Source organism: Zalophus californianus, chromosome 12 (genome assembly GCF_009762305.2).
Source record: "Zalophus californianus isolate mZalCal1 chromosome 12, mZalCal1.pri.v2, whole genome shotgun sequence".
Taxonomy (NCBI): domain Eukaryota; kingdom Metazoa; phylum Chordata; class Mammalia; order Carnivora; family Otariidae; genus Zalophus; species Zalophus californianus.
Window position 1 is genome coordinate 31299583 of NC_045606.1, and position 26066 is coordinate 31325648.

Genomic DNA, 26066 nt, shown 5'->3' on the forward strand with positions numbered 1-26066 from the left:
AAAAGCTCCCCAGATCATTGAAATGTGCAGCGGGGTTGAGACCCACTGCGCTAGTGAGCTTTATCAGGATCCTGGGGAAGAGAAGAACATGTGTGGTTTTAAAAAATAATATTTTAAATTATTTCATTGGTGATGTAATATTTAATTTATTCAAATTCTTGAGTAACATTAAATGAAGATGTGAGGGGTTTTATATTAAAAGGTGGCAGTTGCTAAAAAGGTTGAGACACAGGTTTAGAGGAAAGAGAAAGCTAAAGCTTTAATGAGTGTTTATTGTATCCACTTACTCGACTTGACAAGAGTGTGCTTCCATAACCATGTAAGTATGGATGGAATCACCAACTCTTTTTCATCTTCATAGCTCAGAATATACCTGTTTCCTGCTTTCACGGTGTGCAATTTTGCTTTTCTCTGTTGTGCAGCTATGGGAGACCTCCATTTAAGATCCACTGTTTACATGTGATACATCAAAACTGTTTACTTCAACTTTTATAGAAACCCAGCCTCACGGAATCACTGCAAATCTATCTGCTCTTCAGACAATACAGAGACCCTCTGAGATGCCCCAGAGGAGAGGAAGCCGAGTCTCACATCTGGATACCATTTTCTTTTTGTCATTGGCTTAGGATCTAAGTGAACCCTGAAAAGAACTACTGAAATGTTACACTATAACATGGGAACAATAAGGTACTGGTATGCTCCTGGATAATCCGCATGACAGATATATGTAGAAATATCACTAAAGTTAACTCACATGACCCAAATGTAGCAAGTTTCCTAAGGGACAATAGTGGATTCAGAACTGACATTCTGAAGCACATCCTCATTGTAGACAGTAATGCTATGTGCATGAAGCTTCTGTTTATTGCAATTTCCACATTTAAGGAAACAACATCCCGTAATAGAAACTAGCATGCAGGGCTAAGGCATCTAGGATTTGTCTGCAGGACTTTAAAGCTTTGAGAGGCCAATATCCCATATGCTAACTCTGAACATGTATCTTTATTATTATTTTTTTTTACTTCTCATATTTATATCAGCATACAAGGAGAATTGTACATATGTAAACATTTTTAAATAAAAGAAAGCAGCTGTTACACACAAGTATATTTTGCCAAATGCCTAAAAATAGTCACAGCCACATCATCATCATCCACCAAATGGTCTCTAAAAATGATAAGCAGATGATGTTGTAAATATAGTGGTCAGTGCTGTAAATGTGTCTCTCCATCATTGGTATGCGTCCAAACCATGTGATATCCCTTTAAACTGTGCACGGTCTGGAGGCAGTGTTATTGAGTAATTAATTGAACCAGAGAACAAAATGCCCAGCCTGCACAGCTGGCTGGGGCAGGGGTTGAGGGGTGAGGCTCCTCTCCTGCCCGCCTCCAGGCACTCCGATGCTGATGGCCTCTCCCCGGGACTCCTGCAGTCTGCCCCCGTTCTCCTTCTGGGAGCTACAGTGCCTGCCTCAGCAGCTGTTAGCTTACAGCACCAGAGCCCTGCTAGTTTCACCCTGGAGGCCTGTGAGCCCCTCGGCAGCACATCCTGCTGAGATGAAGCAAGTGCACCAAAGACACATGAGACCATGGGCCGCTGATACCTTGGTAGCTTCCAACTTGCCAATACTCCAACCCTTTGTGGCCTAAATTTTTGTTCTTTGACAAAACTTTTTAGCCACCCTTACCTGTAAAATGAATGACTTGTTTTAATACAACCAACTTTTACACTGTTTATTAAGGAGACTTTTCATCAGTAGGGTGGGAGTCTGGCAGGTCATTCCACCCTGATGGGGAAGCAAGATGGTGGAGAGTTCTACCGGCTGGGCTGGGAAGCCTCTCCGGGCCACTGAGGGTTTGAAGAAACCTAACACATAAGTGTGCGGCAACTGTGAAGTTACCCCGACAGTTGGCAGGGAAAAGAATCCGAGGTTTTGAACTCTTATTTTTTTTTAATTCCTAGAAAAGTAAGAAATCTAAGTTCAAGTCCCTTCTTTAAAGCCAAAGTTCGATAAGCTGTTATAATGCAGCTCTGTCATTTTAAAAGAAAACTTCCCTGGGGAGGCTACTCTAGTGAACTCAGAAATTGCTGGGAATCAATCCGACGCTTTGATGTGAAGAGTACTTCTGAATTTCCTCATTTTCTCTCCTTTTTCCTTGAGAGGAATGGAATCTGCAGACAAGATTTCAGAAATATCCTCTAAATTGGATCTCTCCCAGTCGTGTCCACAGTCAAAATCCACTTCATCTCCATGTGTAGTCATCTTAGATGCCCGAACTGAAGGGCCATGTTAGAGGCAGCGTTTGATCCTTTATTTATGTCTTCTGTAATGGACCTCTCTTCTGAAAGTCTTTAAAAACGTTTGACAAGCAATTTAATCATTCGAAACTGTAAAGTATAAACAGTATTTTTCATGGCAGGAGGGGATGTGATCGTCAATTCTACAATAAGATGATCCATCAGATTAAGATTTGGGTGAGTGTTGGGTGACCATGCCACATAGCTCAAGTGAAGGACAGGAGGGCAGACAGATTTGAAAATGTAGCAAATAAAGTGGCTTTTGACCAAGATCACTTTCATGTGCACTGAATGTTTTCTGGTATTGAGTGTATAAAATGCTAATGTTATAAGGTTTATTTTGACTATAAAAGAGTTTATAGATTTGAATGTAAGGTACTTTGTGTAAATATGCTTCTTAGTTATGGTTACACAAACCCTCATTTGACAGAATTCACAAATGGTGAGCCACTTGTGCACAGATCCCCTCACCTCCCCCCCTTCCTCGCTTTCTCAGTTATTTTTACATGAAAATTATTGTTCCGAGTGAAAATTATTGTTACATGCCTTTTGAGAGACATGGGTGTTTATAGTCATCCTCCTTGATAATAACATTCCTATGGAACTGAATGAAAAGCATTTGTTTTACTTGCAGGGAGAGTATGGTTTTAGAGTAGCTTTAATGTTCTGGGTATCTGTCGAAGAATGTTTGAACATTCTTACAGCCATCTGCAGAATTCTTTGACAAGTTCATAATCTCAGTGGGTAGTTTTGAGAAATACTTCCAAGTGTAGTCATGGTTGGCATTTAGATGTATTAAATCTAAATAGTTGTGACTTTACATCCATGGAGGCAGGGAAAATGGACCTAAGGCACCAAACAGAAGCACAGCATATTATTTTTTTATTATCTCTTTTGGAGAGGAACTTTGCGGTCACCATAGCAGTTTGTATTATGCAACTAATATTTATAGCCCCCAGACAACTATAGGACCATTCTACTAAACAGAGGAGAGCAGTTATTTGGCCTTTCTGTCCCATTGTATGCCTTTTTCTTCTCTTTCTAAAGTTGTGTGCGTAGAGAAAAACTTCAGATTAACAACCTGCTGCCTGAGATGTTCCATTTGTCCATAGACATTGCAGAAGAGCAAACTCAGATTTAAAGCAACATTGAAATCCCTTTATTAAGAATGCCAACAAGGGGGATGCGGGGGAAGAGGGAGCCCCTGAAGGAACAGATGGGTCCAACTGACTGGTCTGTGTCCAGCCAACTCTTTCTTTAGTCAGGAAGTGGCATCCTCCTCTGGAGTCTCCCAACTGGAAAGTGATCCCCTGGTCACCTGCAAATCTGTGGAAAGGAGTAAACTCAGTGCAGCATAGTGAGAGTTTTCAATTTAGTGTCGTTGCTCTATAAGAAACCCAGTGATGTTCCTTAAAAAAAAAAAAAAAAAAAAATTGACTAATAAAGTAAATGTAGGGTTAAATTGTCAAACATACTTTTTAGTTTGAGATAGGTGCTTTATGAAGTGGTACTACAGTTTCTTTCATTTTCCCCTTGCTTTAAAAAGGCTTTTAGAATTGTCTTTATATATAAGGTCAGTCTGGTATAGATTTCTGAACATAAGATTGAGAGGGTTTCTAAAAGAAGTTGCTGATAAAATTAGATCTTTTGTGCACTTCCAAAAAGGGACTATTTATATTTGAATTTCATAACAGCCTTACATTCCTTCTTTTTTTCCTTCCGTTGATTGCCATGCAGATTTGCATAATTTATTCCCGCCCATTGTCCCAGATCTCTTGTGGCTACTTTACCTTTTGCTTTTTTAGATTTTGTTCTTTACTTCTTATAGTTACCTGTGGACCAGAGGAAATACGGTATTTTTACTCACTTTAAGTGTTTTGAAATCAAGCTTGTTTATTTATTTCATCCATCCTTCATTTCCTGTTGTCATGTAGTTCTGTTTTAACCTATATATTTAGTGTTTTTAAATATTCCCTTGTGTTGTTCAACATGATAATAAATCCTTACCTGAAGAGAAGGCTCCTTTACTTTATTCTCCCTCTACGTGAAGGAAGGGTAGTTCATTGGGAGGATGCCAAGTGGCCCGGGGGCACAGAGATGTGTCACCGCATGATGGGAGTGAAGGGACGAAGAATGGCCAGCCCATTGCAGCCACAGCCTGACCAGGACACCCCTGCTAGCCACTGCCAAGGGTGCCCCCATGTGCAGTGTATTAGAAATGCCACCCTACCAGTGAGTAAGTTCCCATGTTTTCCAGGAAATGCTCTGACTTGCATTGGCAGGTGTACCGTCTACGTTTCAGGGTCCTAATGGTCTTTTTCCTTTCACTTCTTAGGTGATCCCCTAAAACCGTCACCCACGTTTTTGTTGTTCAGTGAAGTCAAGGTGAATTTCTCATTCTGCTAGCTTAAATATATATAAGAAGCAAACATCTGTATGGAATAGAGCTTAATTTGAGGTTCAGTTTTTTTGCTTTTCCCCTCAGGTGTTTTCTGAATGGATAAAACTACTCTGATTTTGGATGCAGACTTTAGAAATCAGGGCATAATATTTCTGTTCACATTTTATTCATGGCTTTGTCAGAGTCCCCAAAATGGAGTGCCATCTGGTTCAGTTTATAAGTAGAAAAACAAAACATTGAAAAACAAGAACCTGCCTAGTATTTTTGTCCTTTATATCCAGGGCCTGACGAACAGTAAGCATCCTCCCTATGGAATTTGAGAGATGCTTCCAGACCCTTCCTACTTCCCAAGTTGCTCCCCACCAGTAGCTTGTTAGCCCTTTTCTTCTGACTAGGAACTGTCACTGTCATGGAGGTACGTCCCCTTTTTTCCCAGCTAAACTGACACTGGGGAGAACCACAGGGGTGCAGAATAGCGGGGAGAGAGGCACCTTTAGTCTCCTCCCTTTGGCAACTGGGCATGGATTATGCAACTTCAGAAGTCACAGAGAGATTGGTCCTCAGGTGTGTTTCAGGATGGGGAGGGGATAGGAAGCAAGCCTTGGGAGGTCACGGGGCATTTAGTCCTGGCATAGCAGCAGAATGGAGACGTGCATGAACTCGGAAGTCAGGTGTGCAGAAGGTGGTCACTGGGGGTGCGGTGGGGACAGAGGGGCTACTCGAGTGCCTGCAATAGACCCGTGAGCTTTGCAGTTTTCCTGAGTGGTTGGCTCTATAAATACTTAACGGGCCGGTCCAAGATGCGCCAGTCATTCTTGCCTGGTGCGTCCCTGCTGCATTATTCATAAAACCTGTATTGTACTGAGAGGTGCTTCAAGCAAGGCTGGCAGAGTTTTGCTCCACGGCATCATTATTTCATGTTTTCAGAGATCAAAACCAGGGAAAATGTAGGGTGTTTTTGTTTTTTACAAAAAGGCATACAATGAGACGAGCGATCTTAAGGTAAGGCACTTACAAAATAATCAATAAAGTTTTCAAAGAGTTTATGAAGGACATTTTCCTCTCCAGTTAAAAAGTTTCAGAGGTGGATTTTTGTGTTCTAATGTTCAAGTTCTAAAATAATGTGACTTCCCCCAAATCTTTAAACACAGCGGTGCTAAGTTATACCAGATAACACATTATGGAAAGTGCTGATATGAATTAATAATTTATTCAGTAATAATACAAGAGTTCCTGCTAAATTATACATGTATGTCACTGCCTGATTAGAAACCCCACTTTTCTTTTCTAATGCAGCACAATATCCAACTGTGATTCTATAGCTGGTCTTTTTAATGGGCAAAAACGACCCAACACCTTTGTTTTATATGGAAAACTTTTTTTTTTTTTAACACTAACTTCAAAAGTGCTTAACAAAAGGCTTATTCAGGATAACTAAGCATGTATGTCCTTTTTTAACCTGCTGGAAGAGATGTGCCCCTCCAATCTAGCATCCCCAAAAAGACAACTTCTTTTAGAAACTGGGCATTCTACCTAAACATAGCAGTTTATAGGTTAGCCAAGGTAGGTCTGCGCTAGTGTTGCCCACAACCGTCATCTCTAAGGGGTGATAGCCATTTCCAGAGTGGAAGCCACTTCGTGGGCAAGTGTTAATAGCAGCCTGATTTCACTTTTGGTAACCAGGTGATCCTGTGCATATATACTTAAGATTGGCTTCATTTTAATATATTCTCTCTGCTCCTCTGCACTTCAGGTTCTTAAGCTATTTTAAAAGTAACTGGGTTTTGGCAATCACCAACTGAAATGTATATGGCAACTGCTTTCCTGAGCAGGCGTGATATGTTTTATGGCTGTTCAAGTTATCAAGTTGTTCTTATATTGTAGGTAAACAAAATCTTACTGTTTTTAAAGGTCGCTGTAACTTGTTCAGATTTCTGGCACCATTTTATTAGCAACTCACTTCTGAAGCTGAAAAGATACCAGTTTTCTATGTTACTGTCATTGTAACACCAATAAAGTGACTTTCAATAAAAGATTTTATGTTATTTTGATGCCAGGCTCCCTTCAATCCTGTTGTTCTCCCTGTCACTGTTTGTCTTTAGGAAGCCTGTCAGGTACTGTGAGGGGGTTGTTTCTTCTTTTTCTTGTCCATACTGCCCTCAGGGGCCCATCAGCACGATGAGAAACAAGAGACCCTTTAGCAAAGGCTGGCCGCTCACTCCGTTGGACAATTTCCTCAGCTGGGTGGCAGGCGGAGTCTCCCATTAGCCACCTGCCTTGCCTCATAGGCACTTCCTCCCGGGCCCCCGATGGATCCGTTTCCTGACCGAGAGCTCCGGCGGCGGCTCAACCCGTGTCAGACTCTAAAGCATCGGGCCTTGGGCGGACTCTGCCTAGCTTCATGAGTCCACTGCCTAAAAAACTGGTCCACCTAGCTGTCTGCCTCTCACACAGCCGTTTCATCCTCTGGTCTTTATCTTGGCCCTTAGTTTCCTTGTCTTCAGCTCACAGCCTGCTGAGGACAAAAGTAGTTATAGGTCATCAAAGTACTGTTTGTTTTAACGTGAGAAAAAGAAGTCATTGACTAAGGGTTTATGTTTGAGATTAAAAAAATTTATGATTACATATAGCTGCATTTCTTATAAGATTTTAGGCATAGAATAATGCAGGTAAACACTGAAACAGTAAGACACTCAGCTAAGAAAAGCAAAGTCTAGATGGGATAGAAGTTTTAGCTCACGTTGCCTCTCTTGGACCAAAGGCACTACCTGGAACATGCTGAAAAGGGAGTCCCCCTCCACTTTGGCTAAGTGGGAGTGCAGGCTGTGATGAATCCTATAGGACTGCTGTGGTGCAAATCTATGCCAGTTGTCCTCAAGGAAGCACCTGGCTTCCTGTAGCCACATCCCTATGGAGTGCTTGAAAAGGGTTACATATAGGTTCTTTATCTCTTGCAACACAGGACTAAAAGCACACATTTCCAAAATTAAAGCTTTGAGTTGGCAATTTTTGAGGAACTCAAAACTCCAAATAACCGAAGTAGTCCAGCTTGGGCTCACAGCTTGACCATGCTTCAGCTAGATGCTTTAAGAATAGACCAAGAAACAGTTTTAAGAATTGGGTGAGCCTGCACTGAAAGTATATAATGAATGAAACACAGAGCCCAACATAAAATAGAAATGGGGCAACCCGAGATTCGCTTGTAATGAAGACTTTGGCCGTAATTAAAAAAGGGGATGGGTATGTCAAGTTTGTCAAGGGGGAAACTTTCTAAGGGCAGGGACATACTGAAAACTAGGCTCTATGCTTTGAGAAAGAAACCGTGAAAGCAGAAGTGGAGGAGATAAGGAGCCTTGCTATGAGGTATCAGTAATTAAAATGGAATTAATTGAATATTTCCAGGGACACGGTTTTGTTGATACTTCAGCATTTATCCAAAAGCCAATTCAGAACCGAGACTGATGCAGCAGCGTACCTTGGGACTTACCAAAGCGGTAGGGTATTTCAAATATGGTCCATAACATTGGGCTAGCAAGGGCCTTCTTCCTTACCACCTGAGTCACCCAGGAGATTACCATTTCCTTAAACTGTCACTTCCACATGGGATTCTGGTGAGTCAGAAGCCAACAGCAGGTGCTGGGACTCTGAGGGTGAGTTCCCTCCCTCCTTGTCCCGAGTCCTCTCTGGACCTTTGTGGGACAGCTCTCAGGCTCAAGCAAGTTTTGTGGCCTCACAAACAGTGTATCTGGAATGAAACCTAGAGTCATCACTAATAGAAAGCAGGCTGCCTCATGGTCTGATAATGCAGCCCAGGTGTGAATACTTGAAACAGATACATACGCTAAAGTTGAATACTTACGAAATTAATATATTTTAGCAATATTTGAAAAAAAGTAACCAAGTGAAACGAGGCAGAAGATGTTCAGAAATGTTTTATTTTTTCACTGGTTGACAACGAAATGATCATCTGAACGGTAACGCTCACACTGTGTCCTGAAGTAAGACACACAATCTGCTGGCAGGGAGAAAGGAGGCGAATTTCATGGTTTCATCTGTTACGCTCTTGCAAAAAAGAGCAAATCAGGCCAGTTTTAAATTTAACAAACAGAAACATTACTGGTGCTTATTATACCAACACATTTTTTCATATTGAGAACTACCCCATGAAGCAAGCATTAACCTCCTCGAAGATGGGGAAGCCGAGGCTCTGAGAATATCTGAGATCATTAAATCACATTATTCAGGAAGAGGCACAGCCAGGATGAGAATCCAGATCTTAAAAGCACATGGCTTATAAATTGAAAGAAAAAAGAAAAAGTCTTCCACTACAAGTGTAATACGTTTATCAGAGAGTATTTGGAAGAGTAGGAGGAAGGAAGAAAATCAATCCCTGACCCTGACTCCCAGTGGTGGCGGCACCAACATCGTGGTCCTCTCAGTCTGGTCCTTTTGCTGTGTAGTATTTTTTAATGTGAGTGTGAACACATGGCATATCGAAATGGACAGATCAGTATTTTAAACATTATCTTCTGATTTTAACAGGAAAGCACAAACAGCATAGAAAACTTGGAGACTACTGAAAACCATAAAGGAAATTACAGTCACCTGGAATCTCATAAGCTAAAAATGACCATAGTTAATATTTTCCTATATTCCCTTAGGTTTTTTTTTTTTAAATCAGTTTTCTTTACATAGCGAAGCTCATAATTTATAAGATTTTTAAGTAGAGTTAACAAAGGTCTAGGTGGATGATGACAAAGAAGAACTTGGTGACAGATCGTATTTGCCACACAACTGATTCAGTGGGTTTTTAGAAGATAATCACTTATGCTCCCTGTACAATGACGTGGCCATCAAAAATGTGTAAGCCTGAAAATGCCGGTGCTAAGTTTCTGCTAAAGCGAACCCCGATGTGGATTACCATGGGTTTTTGTTTCTGTCTACATCCAAGTGAGTATAAATCATTTACATGATAAGAACACTCCATGCATAAAGCTTTTAATACCATATAAAAGCTCTTCTAGGTAGACAGGAGCTGTAGTCTGATGAAAAGATTTTTACGAATCTTACAGTGAAAAATATACCACGTGACTTAAACATTTTGCACACTGAAATTTACATAAAAGAGGCTTAGCCAGAAGATAAGGCATCACCGACAAAGGCTCAAGGAAGTTCCAAATGGTGTTAAGAGACCTGATCTTCTATTCGTAAAAATCCCAAAGAATTTATTATCAATACTAAAAACTTCCATTGTACATCAAGGAGTAAACCTTTATGACAGCTATGAAGGAAAAACAGCGCTGCAAGTTTACACATGTTACTGAAGGCAAAGGGTAAGAGCAGAGGAGAACTCCAGTCGGAATGTTGGTTATGTTTATACAGCTTCCTCTTGATTTAAACACTCATGACACACTGAATGAACTGAAAGAAAGAAAGGTCCACGTTATCCGGCAAACATTGCAACAAACTGTAGCTTCTTTTTAGGCTGTTTACGTTTTGCTTCTCTAATTTGAATTTCGGATCACGAGAGATCCCTTTCTAAAATCCAGAGTACATGATGGGCGGAAAGGTTCATTTTGTAGGGGAAGCCGTCTAATATAAAACCCAGTGGATTCCTCTTCTTACAGGAAGCAGATCTTACTTCAGTGGATAAAGAATTATTTAAATTCCAAATATCTCAGACTCGAGAAATGGCCACGGTGAAAGGTTCCTACTCAGAACTAACAGTTCCATCACACGGGGGCCTCCAGACGACACAGTATTATCCCACCACTCACAGAGCACCCTCAACAGTTTATTCCCTTAAAATCTGCTTTATTAAAATAAATCCTAAGCATGCAACTCTATGTATGCACAGAAACAGAATATATGACCTTTTCTTGGCAATTCAGAAACCCAGGTTTAGACGCATCAGTATTCTGTGAACTGTCTGCTTCACTCTAAGCCCCAATAGGCTCTGCTTTTCTATCAATTTTCTTTGTCATTCTTCTGACCCGAGGGAGGCACTGTGTGCTAATGCCCACAGCACTCCTACAAAGCCAAGCTGATCATCCCTTTCAGGTAGAGGGGAATTGAGGATCAAGACATTTAAAATTTCTTACGGGACCCCGTGGGAGGCCAAAGCCCGGGCACTTTCCACTCCACAGGCCGCCTCTCCATCTTTGGAAACAGTGCCAGGACTGTCACCAGAGATGCTAACGCACACTAATGAAAACACACCTTTAAGCAGAAGAAATAAACATATTTACACACACGCCCTTTTAAAATTACCAGAACTGTGGCAGCTGCCAAAATGAAAATATGTTCACCCTTGCAGTTTGTAATAGAGAAACCTTTTAGTGCATTCAGTTACCGCAGTGCTTTCCATTCTGAACGTGTTTTTTTTTTTAAATCCATGGCTGAGCAAAGAACAGAAAAACAACTAAACCTCTCCCCAGCTTTCTTGTGTATATCCAACTAAGGCTATCCAAGATGGCACCTGGCTACATTCACATTGGTCATGTGGCCTTGTCCAATCTCATGTAGTGTGACGGTTTAGTAAATACATTGTTTTAAACTGTGGCTGAAGTCTCTGCCTTACATCCTCAATGAAGAACATGGGTGTGTCAAGTACAGCTTTGAGCTTTTCAACTGACTTCTAAGTGACAGGGGTATTTGTTCAACGAAGGCAAAAACAGACACAACATCTGCATGGTGTTTTCCAAGGACATTTCTGACTGACATCTCCCAAGAGCCCAGGGAAGAAGGCATTACTACTTCCTCTCCTCAAACAGTCTTGGAGCAATGAAGAAACTTGCCTCTGTGACCCAGCCAGGAAATGGGACCAGCTGGGCTTTGAACCAAGTCTTTCAATGCAAATCAAACAGTGGTTTATGAATAAGACTAGTAATAAATGAAATTAATAAATTCTGAATGGTAACTCCTGATCATTTAATTCTTCATTATAGCATCCTTAAGAATGCTCTTAATGGCTAACTTCAAAAGGGAATCCCCAGTTGGCACACATCTTATTCATCTACTCAGTTCTGAATTTACAGAGACTTACATCATCATATGGGAAATTCACAACACCTTGCTGAGCAGTATCCCGTCTTCGAAAGCTATCTGTAAAACACCACAGTAAAATTTATGGTTATTTTTTAACACCTGAATTCACAACAGGTAATTATTTTGGCATTGGGTTCAAACCACATTAACATCTGAGTTGTAAAACTTGTAAAACCAGCCAACATAAACAAAAGCCCACAGCAAAGAAGCCAACTAGATGAATGTGAATAGATTTAATATACAACAAAGTAATACACCAATGCAAAAGACAGACAGCTGTCTTTTTCAATGTACAACTGGAAGAAAGCACCTGATCCCAAAGTCAGTAAAAGCCATGTGACTTCTGAGGCCATTACTTAGTTGAAATGAAGAATTCAAACTTCTTTATAACATAGTGTTTAATTAGGAAATGGATGAACGGAGTCCCTAATATGGCAAATGGGCTGTAATCAAATATTCCACCTGTCTGAGCTCTGTGCTACTGAAAAGGATTTACTTAAATAAAAACAACAAAAAATCTGCCCTCATATTTTTGTTAGAATGCAAAAAAATTACAAACCCAGGTATTAAAAAAAGTAAAAGATTGGGGCGCCTGGGTGGCTCAGTCGGTTAAGCATCTGACTCTTCATCTCAGCTCAGGTCTTGATCTCAGGGTCATGAATTCAAGCCTCGCTCCACACATAGCATGGAGCCTACTTTAAAAAACAAAGAGACAGAAAAAGACTAAAGAGAGGGATGGAACAAGAAAAATATACAAAAGAAAGAAAAAGAAAAGAGGGCATAGAAAAATAGAGATTACTCATATACCCTCATCTAAGAAGTCCATACCTCTGAAACAGATGACCATTTTAAATTACTTTCCAACAGGAGGACTTAGGAGAGCGAGCTACAAATGAGTAATTTCGCTTTCTTCAAATAGTTTACATTCTAGGGAGAAATCACAGAACCGCTCATGCTCTGACCAAAAGTGCACAAATTAGGTGATCACGTTTTGGAACGTTCTTGTGAAATTAAGATTTTTTTTTTTGAAGATTTTATTTATTTATTTGACGAGACACAGCAAGAGAGTGAGAAAGAGAGAGAGAGCACAAGCAGGGGGAGTGGGAGAGGGAGAAGCAGGCCTCCCGCGGAGCAGGGAGCCCGATGCGGGGATCAATCCCAGGACCCTGGGATCATGACCTGAGCCCAAGGCAGACACTTAACGACTGAGCCACCCAGGCGCCCCTAGTTAAGATTATTTTAAAAGCAACTTACCACTAATCTGAAAGGATTTCTGGGAAAAAACACAATTATTCTGCTAGATACGTTTAATAGAAGTGTTTAGAAAGCCCCTGAAGTTAGGGGAAACAAGAGAAATTGCGGACAACAGAAGTTCAGAAACACTGAAAATGAAACGTCACACGAACTGTGTGTTCCTGGCCCTGACGACACCACCTCGAAGAACACACCTGTCAGGGCTCGAAGTTTGACACAGCAGGCGATGTAGTCATCGAAGGTGATCTTGCCATTGGTGCTGTAGCGTTTTGCAATTGAATTCACAGCCTGGGGACTCAATCGAAAGCCTGAGAAAAGAAACAGTTAAAGGATAACAAAAAGACCATTAAAAATAATCACAATTCTTTCAGCCTGGGAGTACTCATTTTAATTGTGACTATGCACTAGGCATTATATATTATGTGTTTAGTTAGGAATATACACTGCTTCTAGACAACAGAAACTGCCTTCACGTAACAGTTTCAGAAATGAAAAAAGGACCAGCTCGGCCAGGTGGCTGGAGTCGGCCGTACCCACCCATCGTGGTGAGGGCCTTCTGCAGCTCCTGAGGGTCCACCGTGCCGCTCCTGTCGCTGTCGAAACTGATGAAGTGCTGTCTCCAGCCATTCAGCACAGCCCACAGTTCTTTAAATTCACTGAAACCCATTGTGCCTGACATATCTCTCTGAACTGTCATCAAGGATTAGAACTTCTTTATTTTGCAACATTTTCTAACGAATAAATCAAAGATGAAGGATAAAGGAATTTAATGTTCTTTTGGCTAAAAACGTTAAAAATGTTGTATGTTCTTCTTAGTGTGATGTAATGAAAAGGGCCCATGGAGAAAAAGCTCTGGGGACGTATTTTCGCTGTGGGAAGAGAATCGATGTGACGTGTTTACAAGGAAGGAAGGTGGCCGCGGGTGAGCCACCCGTGAAAAGCAATCTTGTTTCTGGAACTGGGCTGTACTTTCTGGGGGCCCCGGGCTATGCTGCTGGGGGCTGGGGGGGTCTTCACCCCAACACTCCCTTTTGGTAGGCCCTTCCAGACCCAGGGTTTTCACTTTTGGAAAAGAGATGGGATGGGAGGCAGTGCAGGGTCAGCACCAGCTAAACCAAGTCTAAGAACTGTGATGTGAAAAATTCCATTGCTTGAAGGTCACAACAACAAGGCAAAAAAACTTTCCTGACCACCCTGATTTCTATACTTGTCCTCCTTCGATGCTTCCATGAATTCTTGAATAACCAATGCTCTATTTACTAAGCTCCCTTCCTTTTTCACACCAAGTTACATCTTAAAAGCTAATGATTTCAGAAAACTTTTTTTGTGGTCATTTGTCACCTTGTGTTTACTGGGTATTAATTCTTAGACGGATTCTTTTAGGAATTTTTTTTTTTTTTTTTTTTTTGATCAGGAAAATACCCTCCAGTCAGCAATCAAGGTAAAGGATACATCCAGCATTGAAACCATAAGCCGACAAGTCTCCAGGTTAAAAGCTGTTAAGAAAAGTACATGCATATCAATACAAGTTTCAAAAATTCACATTACATTGCATATATTCAAATTAATTAGAAAAGTAACTATACACTCCTACTTTTATATGCTATTCAATTTATGTGGAACTAAATTACATGGAGCTTTGAAAATTTTTTCCAGATAGAGAGAATTCCTTGTAGAACCCAAATTTGATTTTAACAGCTTTAATAGAAATCTTTTTAAAAAGTACTACATTGTATTGTTAATATTTTTAGGTAGATAATGGTTTTGAAGTTGGCGGGGGTGGGGGGTATCTAGAGTTTGCTCCAAAAGAAAACGGACAGGATTACAGATAACTAAGAATGGCAACACACTGCTAACTGGTGAAGCTGGGTGATAGGTGCATCGAAGTTCACCGCATCATTATCTCTGTTCCTGGATATGCATAACATTTTCTATAATATAATCTTTATTTAAAGTTTTATATACTTTCTTGCCGTTGAAACTGTAATATACTGAGTTCAATTCACCATGGTGAGTCAGAAGATAGGGCTACTTTGTTCCTACTCCTAACAGGCTATAAATAGCTGGTTTTGCTAATTCTATTACATTAGTTCATGTATCTTTCTTTCCCCTTTAATGTCACACACTGAATGGTAACCTCCTACCTTGAAGAGCCTATGACCTGTTTTCACATACAGTAAGTTTATATATGAAACCAGACAGATATGCTTGCCAGAACTGTGCTAAATAAGAGCACTCTGGAGGAAGATACGATGACCAATTCAGGGGTGGCCACTGTCCAGAAGCCTTTTGAGTTTATGTACAGCTCGAGCATATTCCAAAGGAATTTCTATAGCTCACTTAGAAAACTAAAGTAGAATATACTTATTGGTTAATAGGCCTACTGGTGATCTACCTAAGCATTAGCAAATTCCAAATAAAGAATTCCTTGCAGCTTACATTGTGTTCATGGGAACTGATGACTGGGGAAATATTTAGGCACAAAGAAGATGTAAGGCTAGAAGGCAGAAGTGACCAGAGTCACGTGGGCGAAGCTGGCATAAATTCTGCAGGTGTGTGAAAAGGCACACAGAACAATTTTATAGCTCTTACTAGCTTCCTATATATCTCCAACCAAACTGAATTTAAGACACACCTGAGCTCTTCTTACTGTAATGTCTCCAGACTGTACAAACTATAGGTTTTCCACTTTTAACAGGTTCCTGTGTTTCACATATCCTGGAACCTGAAATAAAAGGTGGGGAACTATTTCTATTTTGGCCCTTCAGACTCCATCTAACCCACAGATACAGTTCTCTGAAGTGACAGGAGCCAACACTTTTCCACACTTTTGAGAAAGAGCTGGTTGATTCTTCATTCTGACTTTTAAGTTGTGTGGAGGTATGAAGTCTCTTTAATCCAGACCAATGGTTCTCAGCCCTGAAATACTTATCAGAATCACCCAGAAGCTTTAAAAGATTCTGATAACCGTGGCTGCACCTCGGAACAATTTTTTTTTTTCCAACTTTACTGAGACATAATTGACAAATAACATTGTGTAAGTTTAAGGTATACAATGTAATGATTTCATATAAATATATACTGCAAAATGATAACCACAATTAGGTTGGTTAACACATCCATCACCCCACACAGTTAACTTTTTCACGTGTGTGATAACTTTTAAGATCAACTCTCGTAGACATTTTCAAGTACACAACACAGTATTCCATATAGTCATCATCATCACAGAACAATTAAATCAAAATATCTGAGCATGGAACCCAGGTGTGACTATTTTTTTAAAGCTTCTCAAAAGTTTTAAAGCTCTCAAGATTCCAGTGAGCAGCCAAGGATGCTTCCGAAAGTGTGATTCCTGGACCAGCCATGTTAATATCATCTAGGAGCTTTTAGAGCTGCATAATCTTAGCCCTTAACCAGCAAAATCAGAATCTGCATTTTAATACGATCCCCAGGTGATTTATATTCACATACAAACAAGCTAGTCAATCGGGACCACCATCATCTGGAAGCTTGTCAGAGATGCTAATTCTCAGGTCTTCCCTCACACCTTCTGAATAAAAAATTCTAGGACAGGGGTCAGCAATCCAGTGATGCTGATGCCACTAAAGTTTAGGAACTAGTGCTTGAGAGGGCCTGAGAGCCACTAGGCAGACCCACCTGTGTTTGACTTTAAATCATCGGTTCTGAGGGGCCATGAAGCAAACACCTTCCCTGTGTCCCAGGGCTATGCACGGCACCACACCCAGTGGTGCCAGGAAGCCCAGGAATCTGGTCATCTTTTGTGAGAAGGATTTAAGAGAGGGAATGAGATGCACAGTGAACAAAAGTGAATGAACAGAAAATTCACTATTCCAGACAGTTCTGATGAACTAGAACACTGATGTCTAATAAGTTTGGATAGGGAAAACTCCTGCTCAATTTTAGCTGAATTTTTCCCCCAGAAATAGCTTTTATTAATGCTAATTCTATTTTAAATAATTTTAGAAGAATCTTTGCTATAATTTTACTTTTACTCTCTCCCTTCTCCTGTTCATTCTACTAGAATGCTCATACATCTTTTTTTTTTTTAAACGATTTTATTTATTTGACAGAGAGAGACACAGCGAGAGCAGGAACACAAGCAGGGGGAGTGGGAGAGGGAGAAGCAGGCTTCCTGCGGAGCAGGGAGCCCGATGCGGGGCTCGATCCCAGGACTCTGGGAGCATGACCTGAGCCGAAGGCAGACGCTCAACGATTGAGCCACCCAGGCGCCCCGATACATCTTTTCTTCTAGTAGAAATCCACAGTGTAATGGACCCAGCAGGAAAACCCTACCTTCAGTTTTTCTCTCAACCTTACCAGAGTAACAACTACACTCAAGGGGAAAAAAAGAAGCTGAATGACTTTCTTACAGACTAGAGCAACTTCTCTTATCAACTCCACCTCTGGGTACGACTGCTTCCTTTCAACCTGGAGAAGCTGCCTGTAGGTACTAGGTTGGAATATCCCTCCGCCCCTCACCTCACCTCCATCTGTGCTTTTTAGTTTGGAAGCTGGGTTTAAAAAACACCAATGGTTGTGTAACTTCTGTATCATAAAACTCACCATGACTCCTCACAAGCAGGATGGTTTTGTGATTCATTACCGCCTCCACAACCAGATAACAATAAGCAAATAAATTTAATCCCATGGTTCTGATGACTCAGGAAATGTCTTCCCTAGAACTCAGTGATCTAAGACCATCACTAACCATGATTTCCTCATATGAAATGTTTAAAAGGACTATTCTCCAAGGATATACAACCCATTTGTTAGTCAGATTTTAAAACCTGCCACACCTCTTCTACCAAAAGGGTACAAAATAATAGTTTATGTTGGGACGTAGCTCATTTTCATAAACGCTATTAAACCAGAATTCTTTGTTCACTAGCCCCAACTGCTTGAGGTTAACAATGAACAATTTAGATCTATTTCCTACAACACGAAAAAAAAAAAATCCCCTATCTAGAAAGGGCTTCTTTTTTAAAGGACCAAATTAAATGAGAAATGATAAAGTTCCTCTTTCATATTAATTTCTCCAGCTAGGAAATATTAATAGGATACTGAAGTCACATAAAAGAAAGGATGATTGAAATAGAAATGCAAACAGTTTAAAAAGAGAGCCATCGGGGCACCTGAGTGGCTCAGTCAGTTAAGTGTCTGCCTTCGGCTCAGGTCATGATCCCAGGTCCTGGGATTGAGCCCCACATCGGGCTCCCTGCTCGGCGGGGAGCCTGCCTCTCTCTCCCCCATCACCCTGCTTGTGTTCCCTCTCTCTCGCTGTGTCTCTGTCAAATAAAAAAAAAAAAAAAAATCTTAAAAAGAGAGCCATCTAGTAAGTATGCCGTGTCACACAGGTAAAAAATTCCACTATAAATCTTCAGGTGTGACTTCTGGTCTGAGCATTTTAATCCACAGTTTACCAACAGCTAAGGCTTTGATTTGATGTTCTGTCTCAATTAACCAATGGCTAAGCTGGCAAGTCAAAACACTATTCTCTACCTTGCGTGTTTGTCATGGTCAAGATCTGATTTGAAAAGAAGCATGTGGTGGTGTGTGGGACGATGAGAAGCCCCGTCCGGATACAGTGCCTCTGCAACTCAGGGCAAAGAGCTCTTTCAAAAGGCAGGAAGGTGGTGTAAGTGCAGCAGATCCAGGCTGTGAGGAACTGAGGAGGAAAGGAGAAGGAAGACTAGTGCGAAGAGTTTGGAAATTAGGAAGGGTACTTCCGACTTAGCCCACACACGTTCTCTGAAGTGGAAAGAGAAATGAAGCAAGTCCTGGGGGGGGGGGGGGCGGTGTCATGACAAGCATTCACGTTGCCAGCAGAATACTCAGAGAGCAGGAGTGCAAAGTGGCTCCCTGAGGACCAGGGGTGGGGACCAGCCACTGCGGGGAAGGGGGTCAGGACCAAACACTCAGAACTAGGCGTGCAGGGCAGATCACTCAGGGACCAGCTGCACAGGACCAGCCACCCAAAACCCTAAGTGCCAGGAGGCTCAGGACAGAGTCAACTTTTGGCAAATAGCCGTAAATGACAGCTCCTGTCATTGATGACACCTGACCTGGCGGATTTCATTTCAGCGCCTTACCTCGTCCTCTGTGAGGGAGGCCACAGAGACCATCTCATGGCTTCCACGCGTCCCCAATCCAAGAGACCCACTCAACTGGCGGGCAGGTAGTGTGGCACGACTTACTAACAACTGTTTTCAAATTAACATTTTATAATAATAAACAACTGAAATTAGCTTTGGAAATTCTAATTTTTGCTAGATCAGAAAAGCCCAGTGTCCTTGAAGGCTATCATCCTAAGTAACAGTTAAAATATGAAACACAAGAGTACTTCTAGAGAAACTTTGGGACTGTCAACTCACGTTTGTATCCTCCAGCAATGCCTGACTGGGTCAGGCATCTCTGCAATTCATCAGCATCTATTTGCCCATCCTTTTGCGGGGGCGGAGGGGGGGGTGGACAAAAAAGAGAAGAATCATTAATAGTGCTTTGTGCCTTCTAGTTGTTTGTTTACTTTCAGTATATTATTTCAGCAATAATGACAAAGAAAATGAGCATTTTCATGCATGAGTCTTTTTTTTTTAAAAAGGAATGCCTTCCAAAAACAGGTATTCCTTTCCCAGTTCTACTTTCAAAAATAATTTAATGAAAGAAAAACAAATCGTTAAGTCCTCTTCCACAAATGCATAATTAGGGCCATAAACAAAAAATACATTTCTCGATACCTAAGTAAAGTCGGCAATTTCAGACTCTATTTTAAATAATTATTACATAAGAATTCACAAGGTCGGAAAGCCACTTACACCATACTTTAGTATTACCAATTATCTTGTCATCATTTCCTCTAAATTCCTCAATTAGATTTGGCATTAAATGTTCGAGTACAAGGTTCCTCTTTTCAATAAAACACAGGTGAATTCAGTTTCTTTCAGTAATACATATTTTTTAATGTATGAATAAAACTAGTTTCTGTCTTTTTTTTTTTTAAAGGTTTTTTTATTTATTCATCTGACAGAAACAGAGACAGCGAGAGCAGGAACACAAGCAGGAGTGGCAGAGGGAGAAGCAGGCTTCCCCCCAGGAGGGAGCCCGATGTGGGACTCGATCCCAGGACCCTGGCATCATGACCTGAGCTGAAGGCAGACGCTTAACGACTGAGCCACCCAGGCGCCCCTAGTTTCTGTCTTGAACTTACTCTTCTTTTAGTCTGAGCTAGGAAACTGCCCGTTAAGCACTTAAAATTATTTATATAGTTGCTTAAAAGTCTTATTCCTCTTTCTAGCTTTTGGTTGTGGGGGGGGTGGGAGGGAGGGCAGAACAGGGTACAGAGCTGACATTCGTAAATAATACGCTTGGATGAAACAAAGAGAGGCCTTCGTGATCACCTGTGGTGAATGGTTTTTCCAGAACCACTTATATCTGGAAGATACAGGTTCCCAGGGTCTACTCATTGGCTGACCAAGTTCAGAACCAGATAGACGTTATTTTTAGGGACTTAAAAATAAAACACCCAAATCCTCAATTCTAAGTGAGGAGCAGGATCAATAATTTGAAAGACAATGGATATGTTGATGTAGGCCGGGACCGCTGCAAGCCAAGCAGGTGGGGTCACTTACAGGGCGGGAGGCAAAGAAATCTAAGAACTCAAGTCTTGAGCTTTGCCCTGTCTTGTGGTTTCAAAGATACAGATCATTCGCAGATGAAGCAGATACTTAAAAGGGAAGCTCTTTCAGTTTTAGCCTCAATTTTCCACTCAATTTCTTTTTTTTTTTAAAGATTTTATTTATTTATTTGAGAGAGAGAGAGCACGAGAGGGAAGAGGGTCAGAGGGAGAAGCAGACTCCCCGCCTAGCAGGGAGCCCGATGCGGGAGTGGAGCCCAACGCGGGACTCGATCCCGGGACTCCAGGATCCTGACCTGAGCCGGAGGCAGTCGCCCAACCAACTGAGCCACCCAGGCACCCTTCCACTCAATTTCTTGAACTACATTTCTTAGAATGCTATTCTGAAAGGCGGTCTTGGGTTTTTATCCCGTAATAGTGGACAACATCTTCACTTGAAGACTGTGTTATTTCTTGCTTTTGTTCAACACAAAGCTAACTCGAATTCATAAGGGCAAACATCGCTTCTGGACAGCTCTGGGTCATACCAGCAGTGGATTTACCATACACAGTGGCCTGGGGAGCTAGGGAAGTGTACAGCAATGCACACCACCACCTACCTGTCGGACAACTCAAGGTGGAGACCTGAAAGGTCTCGAGAGGGAGGGAACTTTCATTCTCTCTCGGACAGCAGGCCACCACACCTTGTAAGGACACGAAGAGCTGACCCAGAACAGCATCAGCATCAAAGAGAACTAAACTGTTCACAAGATTAACTTCCTGATACTAAAGGAGCAGTAACTTCCTTATTATGAAGCTGGTAAGTTTTTAACTTAAGTACCTATTTCCTAGGGGGTAAGTGATTAACAATCAGATTCAACCCAAAGAAAGTGTCCATTAGAATTTGACTACATAATTACCGGTAGGTGTCTTTAAGTTGCACAAACAACAGCTGAGGTGTTCACCAGATCTGGAATTTCTTCTCTGGAAACCACCACGGACCCTGACAATTCATAGTTCTAAAAACATCTTTCTACTTTACAGATCTTTACAGTATATTTAAAGCCCCCTATTCCTATTTAACCAGACCCTAATTCAATCACAAATTTAGTTTTGAAGTGAACCTACATAAATACAGGTAACAGTCCTAATTTGTTCTGAATATTCAGAAATAAATAACTGACTATACATTTCCTTCTCTCCTTTTTCTTTTACAGGAGCAAAGGCATTTTTTTTCCAGAGGAAAAGTTCTTTTTTCCATCCCACTCTAACAGTAGCTAATACAAACGTAGACTCTGACAATTCTTTAATATTAAGGGGAAAAGCACACCTGTCCAGCTACAGCAGCAAAGTAACCATAGAGCGGATCCTGAGTCTGTCCGGGAAACGTAGGTCCTCCGGGGGCCCCTCCATACTGTAAAACAAACACAAAAGCATCATTTCGCTGAATCCAGTTTTATTCTTTCACCACTGCATGCTTTTGTGCAAAGCCAGGCAACTGCCCGTCCTTCACACGGATGGTTCACCTCCCCACCACCGGGCACGCTTTAACTGCAATCATTCCTCCCCTTCTCTTCCATTCCCACCCCAGCAGAATTTAACTGGCAGCTTGGACCAAAATGAGTTGTCCTGAAAGTGACATCTACATAAGTGAAGCAACTTTAAAAATCCTTATTAGCCTGCAGGTTACTGATTAAATGAAACCTAGGCAAGCAACTTAAGCGCAGGGCTCGGAATTGTTTTCCTTTTACTTTCACAGCACTTATGGTATTTTTCAAAGCGTTCTGAGACAGGTGTAGCCCAGGCCGGGCTTAGGTGTCTCGGTTGGACTATGCGGCGGCGAGCACTTGGGTGGGGAGGCGCGCAGAAGGACCATTCCGTCTCGGAAACAGTTCCCACGACGACGCGTACCCCAGGCTCCTGGAGAGGTGGACTTCCTCCCGGAGGGCTTCGCCCCCTCCCTACCCCGCGGTCTTTCCCCGACTTTTTTTTGTTTTTTCCTCTCACTTGCTTTTAAAGAGGGGAGGTGGATCTCCGGACCATTCGAGATTAAAATGGCTGTTGCTCTCAGGGGAAACCGGGAGGGGGAGGAAGCCAATCCCCAATTCGCACAATTTCACGCCGCACATCCCAGGCACAGGGTGGGCTTCTCGGGTCAAAACCCACCCGCGCCTTGGCCCCACGCAGCCACCCGCAGGGCGAAAGGACTAAGAAGAGGGAGCCCGAGGATGAGGCCGAAGGGCAGGGGCCAGGGGCGAGGCAGCTGGCAGGGAGAAGCCGGGGGCGGGAGGCGCCCGGGGAGCCGCCCCGGCGGGGCGGCCCAGTGTGGCCTCTCGGCATCCTCGGTGTCCCAGGGTCGCGCCCGGGCCGCGAGCCCGCGCGGGCTGCACTTACCCCGCCTGGGTAGTACCCGCCGCCGGCGCCAGGGTGCCCCGGGTACGCCATGGTGCAGACTGCGCCGCCGCCGCTGCCGCCGCCGCCCTCCCGCCGGGGCCGCCCCGGAGCGCACCACGCGGGCGGCGGGGGACGAGCGCCCGAGCCGCCCCCCGCACCGCGCTGCGCTCGGACCCCGGCCCCCTGCGTGCGCTCGGCGTGCCTCTGCGCCTTCTGGGCTCAGGTGGTGCGCAAGCCCGGCTGCCGCAAGCGCCTGGGACCAGCGACGCAGTGCTCACCGGTGACTTTCCTCCCCGCGACACGAATGGCACATTCCAACACCGGTACGGTGCCCCGGGGATTCTTTATCGCTTCCTACTCCGCTCTATTCTGATACTTTTAAACATTTTAAACAACTTTATTAGTCAGGGCCGCCCGGCTCTAAGTTGGGTGCGGTTTTGTGAGGAAGGGGGCCGAATGTAGTAGGGCCGTTTTTAGATGCCTTTGAGGAAAGGAGACGTTGAAAAATCAAAATATGAAAACGCCCTTGGAAAACAGGAATATACTTCAGGAACTGTGTGCAGAAGAGCGTTTGGCTTGCGGTTGCACATTTCACTGAACGGCACCGGGGTGTTTCCTCGCTAGGCGACACGGTCAGCTCCTGGTTAAGCTGGGCGTGATGTGGCCTGGGGAAGACAGAGGGCATTTCCTGGCAGGGCATCCCCGTCCAGATTCTTAGAAAATGAGCTGTTTGAATTATCTCGATGATTCAGGCGAAACCATCGCTCTCTCCAAAATTACTCGGCTCCTTTTTATACAAGAAAAGTTTATTGCTAAGAGTGTGCTGCTCAGTATTTATTCAGGAAGGTGAGAGGTTAGAACTATTCCCTTAGATTCAGAAAATGGTTCTCTTCATTTTTCTTTTTCACCTCGTTGAACAGTCTGATGAGAGCAATTCAGGTGTGAGATTTTCGTTTGGTTTTCTCTCATGTCATTTCAGTCATAAAGGATGTTTGTTTCTGAATTTTTTCGTTTTAAGAAATGCACTGAGGAGCAACATTCACAGTTTTTGCTATGGCGGTTGCACAGAAAAATTGAAAGTCATCAACATCTAACAAATATTGGAGCACCTGCAGAGTGTGGTGATGCGCTTGTTCACCATGGGGGACACGGTTCCTCCGTTCCACGTTCCTGGGCTGTGTTCCCACTAAGGGCATTGTAACTCCCTTCCAAGTCCTCATTTTGGATAATCAGACTCCGAAAATGAGAGTCCTGGATTGTGAGAACAATTTTAATAGTTCCTGTTGTTACATATCAAAAAGCTATAGATTACCTGTCTTATATTTTATTTAGGAAGTAGATTATTGTTTTCAAATACCAAAGCAATTATCAAGGTAGATTAGACATTTTATGAGCCCTTTGGCCTCTGTGGGTTTTTTTTTTCTTCCTACTTATTATTTTCTTTTTTGTGATAAGAACAACAAACATGAGGTCTACCCTCTTAACAAATTTTTAAGAGTACAATATGGTATTGTTGACTATATGCACAGTGTGGTACAACAGTTCTCTAGGACTTTTTATCTTGAGTGACTGAAATCTATACCCCTTGAACAACTACTCCCCATTTACTCCTCCCTCCAGCCCCTAGCAACCAGTATATGAGAGGGGGTAGGGTCAGAGGGAGAAGCTGATTCCCCGCTCAGCAGGGAGCCCAATGCGGGGCTTGATCCCGGGACTCCAGGGTCCTGACCTGAGCCGAAGGCAGTCGCTTAACCAACTGAGCCACCCAGGCGCCCAAGGTAAGTGTACTCTTAATCACCTTCACCTATTTCAGCCATTCCCCCCGCCCACCTCCCCTCTGGTAACCATCAGTTTGTTCTCTATACTCGAGTCTGTTTTTTGGTTTGTCTCTTTTTTCTTTGTTCATTTGCTTTGTTTCTTAAATTCCACATATGAGTGAATACCATATGGTATTTGTCTTTCTCTGACTGACTTATTTTGCTTGTTATAATACTCTGTAGCTTCATCTATGTCATTGCAAATGGCAAGATTTCATTTTATTTTATGGCTGAGTGATATTCCATTGTATATATATATATACCACTTCTTCTTTATCCATTCATCCTTCTATGGACACTTGGGCTGCTTCCATAATTTGGCTATCGTAAATAATGCAGAGGGTGCAAGTATCTTTTCAAATTAGTGTTTTTGTATTCTTTGGATAAATACCCAGTAGTGGAGTTATTGGATCAGATGGTAATTCTATTTTTAAGTTTTTGAGGAAACTCCATACTGTTTTTCATAGTGGCTGCACCAGTTTACATTCCCACCAGTAGCGCAAGAGGGTTCCTTTTCCTCCACATCCTTACTAACACTTGTTGTTTCTTGTGTTTTTGTTTTGAGAGAGAACACGCGCAAACAGGGGAGGAAGGACAGAGGGAGAGTGAGAATCTTAAGCATGGAGCCTGACACAGAGCTCCATCTCATGACCCTGAGATCATGAGCTGAGCCAAAATCAAGAGCTGGACACTTAACCAGCTGAGCCACTCAGGTGCTCCTGTTTCTTCCATTTTGATTTTAGCCATTCTGACAGCTGTGAGGTGATAACTCATTGTGGTTTTGATTTGCATTTCCCTGATGATCAGTGATGTTGAGTATCTTTTCATGTTTCTGTTGGCTTTTTTAGCCCATTTTTTAAATTGGGTCATTTTTTTGCTATCGAGTTGTCGGAGTTCCTTATATATTTTGCATACTAACTCCTAATCAGGTATATGGTTTGCAATTTTTTTCTCCCATTCCATGTTGTTTCCTTTGCTGTGCGAAGCTATTTAGTATGCTGTAGTCCTACTTGTTTTTGTTTTTTTGGCTATGCCTTTGGTGTCATAGCCATGAAGTCATTGCCAAGACCAATGTCATGAAGATTTTCCCCTGTTTTCTTCTAGGAGTTTTATAGTTTTAGTCTTATATTAAGTCTAATCCATTTTAAGTTGATTTTTATGTATACTGTAAGATAAGAGTCCAAATTTATTCTTTTGTGTGGGGATATCTGGTTTTCCCAAC

The 26066-nt window shown here is 42.2% G+C and overlaps 2 protein-coding genes across 16 annotated transcripts in view; one reads left to right on the top strand and one right to left on the bottom strand.

Moving 5' to 3' along the window:
• ADAM22 (ADAM metallopeptidase domain 22) overlaps window positions 1–6715 on the top strand; it is a 217493-nt gene extending 210778 nt beyond the window's left edge. For 7 of the 14 annotated variants that reach the window (XM_027574110.2, XM_027574111.2, XM_027574116.2 and 4 more), the window contains one exon: window positions 423–6715. In XM_027574110.2, coding sequence (XP_027429911.1) covers window positions 423–443 — 21 coding nt within the window. In that variant the 3' untranslated portion in view covers window positions 444–6715. The remainder of the gene's footprint in view (window positions 1–422) is intronic. The other 7 variants (XM_027574104.2, XM_027574105.2, XM_027574109.2 and 4 more) reach the window with 1 other exon arrangement.
• A 1898-nt stretch (window positions 6716–8613) lies between these two features.
• Window positions 8614–23169, bottom strand: SRI (sorcin). Of its 2 annotated transcripts, XM_027574512.2 has the most exons (9): window positions 23028–23169; window positions 21964–22047; window positions 19396–19465; window positions 15636–15725; window positions 14453–14496; window positions 13538–13685; window positions 13195–13308; window positions 11745–11803; window positions 8614–10120 (listed from the first exon to the last, which is right to left on the bottom strand). In XM_027574512.2, exons 1-9 carry the CDS (start codon window positions 23076–23078, stop codon window positions 10094–10096), a joined length of 687 nt encoding a protein of 228 aa, XP_027430313.1. In that variant the 5' UTR covers window positions 23079–23169; the 3' UTR covers window positions 8614–10093. The 2 variants fall into 2 exon arrangements, with proteins under 2 accessions (XP_027430313.1, XP_027430314.1); XM_027574513.1 differs by lacking the exon at window positions 15636–15725 and having other exon boundaries at window positions 9902–10120; window positions 23028–23163.
• Window positions 23170–26066: the final 2897 nt, after the last annotated feature.